The 3,690-nt window shown below is 52.9% G+C and overlaps 1 protein-coding gene across 1 annotated transcript; it reads left to right on the top strand.

Moving 5' to 3' along the window:
- Positions 1–2,751: 2,751 nt before the first annotated feature.
- LOC132334831 (olfactory receptor 14J1-like) lies at positions 2,752–3,690 on the top strand. Its single transcript, XM_059861013.1, has one exon. The coding sequence runs from the start codon at positions 2,758–2,760 to the stop codon at positions 3,688–3,690; it is 933 nt and encodes a 310-aa protein (XP_059716996.1). The 5' UTR covers positions 2,752–2,757.

Below are 3,690 nucleotides of genomic sequence, written 5' to 3'. Positions count from 1 at the left end.
GAGGTCCATCCCCAACACAGGCTCCTCATGGACTCCTTGGAGGAGAGAATTGGAGGCCAGGATTGCAGACAAAACTTCTCAGAGATTCAGTGTGGACAGGAAAATTCAAAGTACCTTAAAAAACCTTGAGTATCTCAAAGCATTAATGAGCCCAACTGAGTGTCAGTCCAAAGCTCTCAAGGGACTCGTTAAAGCAGATAATTGGGGCCATGATTGCAAAAACCTCTCCCAGAGTCTGTATCCAAAGGGAAACACCAAGTACCTTAAAAGAACTGAAGTACCTTGAAGCATTAATGAGCCCCACTGAGTGCTGTTACTGACAAAGCCTCTCCAGGGACTAATTACAGCAGATAATTGGAGGCCATGACTGCACACAGCTCTCAGAGATTCCAAGGCAAAAGCCAAACCCAAAGTCCTTTGAAAAACCTGCAGTCCCTGGGAGCAATAAAGAGCCCCCAGGGCCATTCCTGAGCAAGGCTCCCCAGGGACTCCTTCCAGCAGATCCTTCAGGTCACTGGGATGTGGGCTGGGGGGGGATGCTGAGGGCAGGACAAGGGGCTGACAGTGCTCAGCCTGGCTGGGGCTGTGCCAGGAGGCCCCAGTGCCTCAGGACAAGGTGTCTCCTCCCAGCCCTTGCTGGCACAGACCTTGCTGTGGCCCAGGACACACAGACTTGGCTTCTCTTTGTCCCCGCCTGTCATCACTGCCTCCAGTTCTCTGCTCTGCCTGGGCCCTGGGGACACTTTCTCAGTGGTGTCCCTCAGTGGGACCCATTAAAAGTCCAAGAAACTTTGGAGTTGCATTCTGAGTTGGAGTTCTGGAGAGGTTTCTTCAGCTCCCTCTCAGGGACTGATGTTCAGGGCCTGAGCACAAAGCCCCAGAGGCTCATTAAAGTCCTTGTGCTGTGTCTGTGCTGCTGAGCTGGGCTGGGCTCCTGGCACAGAGGCAGCTCCTGGTAACCAAGAAGACCTTCAAAAGCACATTTCTCTTGATGAGCAGCTCTTCTCCCAGCCCAGCAGGGCTGGGGCACTGCCTGCAGCCACCCTGGGCACAGCACAGAGGCACAGAGAGCTTCAATCAGTCAGGGCTGGGAAGGTGCTGAGAAGTGCCTGGGGCACAATCACTGCCAGCCCTTGGCACAGGAACCTCTGGCTGCAGGACAATGCAGCTGCAGCTCCTGGAGCCATCTCCTAAAGCTGGAACATCCCAATGCCTGCAGACTCTGTGAGTACAACTCTTACTTTTTCTGGTGCAGGGCAGGTGAAATGTTCATGAAATTCTGACATGCTGAGGGGTTTTGATCAGTCATGGAATGTTTCCAAGACAAGGATTTTGATAAAAATAATGAAATTTCTTAAGACTTTGTATTCAGTTTCCTGCTACTGGAGAGTGGCCGGGAGGAGGGTATAAATATGAAAGGCAAAATATGAATTCTAAATTATGAATTCTGACAAGTGCCTGCGACATCCGCACTGTTACTTTTAGTGATCACTAGGTTCACAGGAGAACCCTAATGTATTTTCAGCCACACAGACTATGGACAGCAGTAGCATCACCTTTTCTGGACCCATCAGGCTCAGTTTGAGCTGTTCTTTCTCCAAGCTGAAAACAGAACCTGTCCCCAGCCAGTGCCCTACAAACTGTCAGAATTCTGTCAGGCCAAAGAGAGTGCACAGAGACTGGGGTCTGTGAGTGCTAGCACAGAGAGATCAGGCACAGAGAAACACCTGAAGGAGGAAAATTTCCAGGAAGCAGAGGGAAGATCAGGCCGTGAGAGAAAACAAAACCCAGAAATGCTGGGTCAGGGAGAGTTTAGAGACATCCACAGGATCCCCTGCAGTGCAGCCCCTCCCTCTGAACAAGCCCCCTCCCTCCTGTGCCCCCAGCCAAGCCTCTGCCCTCAGGGCTGGGGCTCCAAGGCGTGCAGCCCCTCCTGTGCAGGCAGAGCTGCAGCAGAGCCGTGGGGCGGTTCTGCAGCCCCGGGCCCAGTTCCCTCTGCAGATCTCAAGGCTGGGAGCAGCTGCCTGGCCCTGGGGCTCTGGCAGGGGGCACAGCTGGCTCAGGGCAACGCTGTCCCCAGTGCCTGGCTCTGGGCAATGCTATCAGTGCAGCCAGGGAAGGAGCTGCATCTCCCTTCATCCAATGCCAGCATAAGGACACTTGGAAGTCTCCCTGAGATTTCAGTGCAAGCTGGGAGCTTCAATCCAGGGTGCAAACCTGTCCTAGAGCATCTCTGATTTCTAAGATTGATGGGGAAAGGCAGAGGTGTTGTGACACTGAAAATGCTGCTGGGTTGGTGAAATGAGCAACCTGAGTCCTTGGCTACAATTGTGGAGCTGGGCTGCGGTGGATCCATCTGCTCTCAGCAGTGCCTGGTGACATTTTAAGGGAAACATGGGAAGGTGATCAACTTCCACCAGCGAAAGGTTAAAGCCCAGGGAAACTCTGAACAGGTCAGAATGACAGACCATCTCCCCTCACTCTCCACACATCACTTTGCCACTCGGAACTTACTCTGTTCTCCCTGGGGGCAGGAGAAATTCTGAGGGTTTCTCATATCCAAGAATATCAGAATATCAGTAGAGATATGGGGAAGCTTAAAAAGAAAATGCCAGAACTCAAAAACACTAAACACTGTGTCTGTGCATAGCAGGGGAGGGTATATGGGAAATGGTTTTGAATTTGATTACAGATATCTCCTCTAGTCTTCACTGTCCTTTTTCTTCATGAACAGGTCCCCAAGTGCAGCGACAGCAAATGTCCAACAGCAGCTCTATCAGGCACTTCCTCCTGCTGGCATTGGCAGACACGCGGCAGCTGCAGCTCCTGCACTTCTGCCTCTTGCTGGCCATCTCCCTGGCTGCCCTCCTGGGCAACGGCCTCATCATCAGCGCCGTAGCCTGCGGCCACCACCTGCACACGCCCATGTTCTTCTTCCTGCTCAACCTGGCCCTCACTGACCTGGGCTCCATCTGCACCACTGTCCCCAAAGCCATGCACAATTCCCTCTGGGACACCAGGACCATCTCCTACACAGGATGTGCTGCTCAGGTTTTTCTGATTATCTTCTTCCTTGGAACAGAGCTTGCCCTCCTGACCATCATGTGCTACGACCGCTATGTGTCCATCTGCAAACCCCTGCACTACGGGACCCTCCTGGGCAGCAGAGCTTGTGCCCACATGGCAGCAGCTGCCTGGGCCAGTGCCTTTCTCTATTCACTGCTGCACACGGCCAATACATTTTCCCTGCCCCTGTGCCATGGCAATGCCCTGAGCCAGTTCTTCTGTGAAATCCCACAGATCCTCAAGCTCTCCTGCTCCAAATCCTACCTCAGGAAACTGGGGCTTCTTGCTGTTAGTGTCTGTTTAGCATTTGGCTGTTTTGTGTTCATTGTTTTCTCCTATGTGCAGATCTTCAGGGCCGTGCTGAGGATCCCCTCTGAGCAGGGCCGGCACAAAGCCTTTTCCACCTGCCTCCCTCACCTGGCTGTGGTCTCTCTGTTCATCAGCACTGGCACATTTTCTCACCTGAAGCCCCCCTCCATGTCCTCCCCATCCCTGGATCTGGCCCTGTCAGTTCTGTACTTGGTGGTGCCTCCAGCCCTGAACCCCCTCATCTACAGCCTGAGGAACCAGGAGCTCAAGGATGCCCTGAGAAAAATGATGACTATATCTTTTCAGAAACAATAA

Source organism: Haemorhous mexicanus, chromosome 16 (assembly GCF_027477595.1).
Source record: "Haemorhous mexicanus isolate bHaeMex1 chromosome 16, bHaeMex1.pri, whole genome shotgun sequence".
NCBI lineage: Eukaryota > Metazoa > Chordata > Aves > Passeriformes > Fringillidae > Haemorhous > Haemorhous mexicanus.
This window is presented reverse-complemented; position numbering and strand designations above follow the sequence as displayed.

Excerpts from the sequence above, each read along its gene's own strand:
- LOC132334831 (XM_059861013.1), top strand. The coding sequence starts at position 2,758 with ATGTCCAACAGCAGCTCTATCAGGCACTTCCTCCTGCTGGCATTGGCA.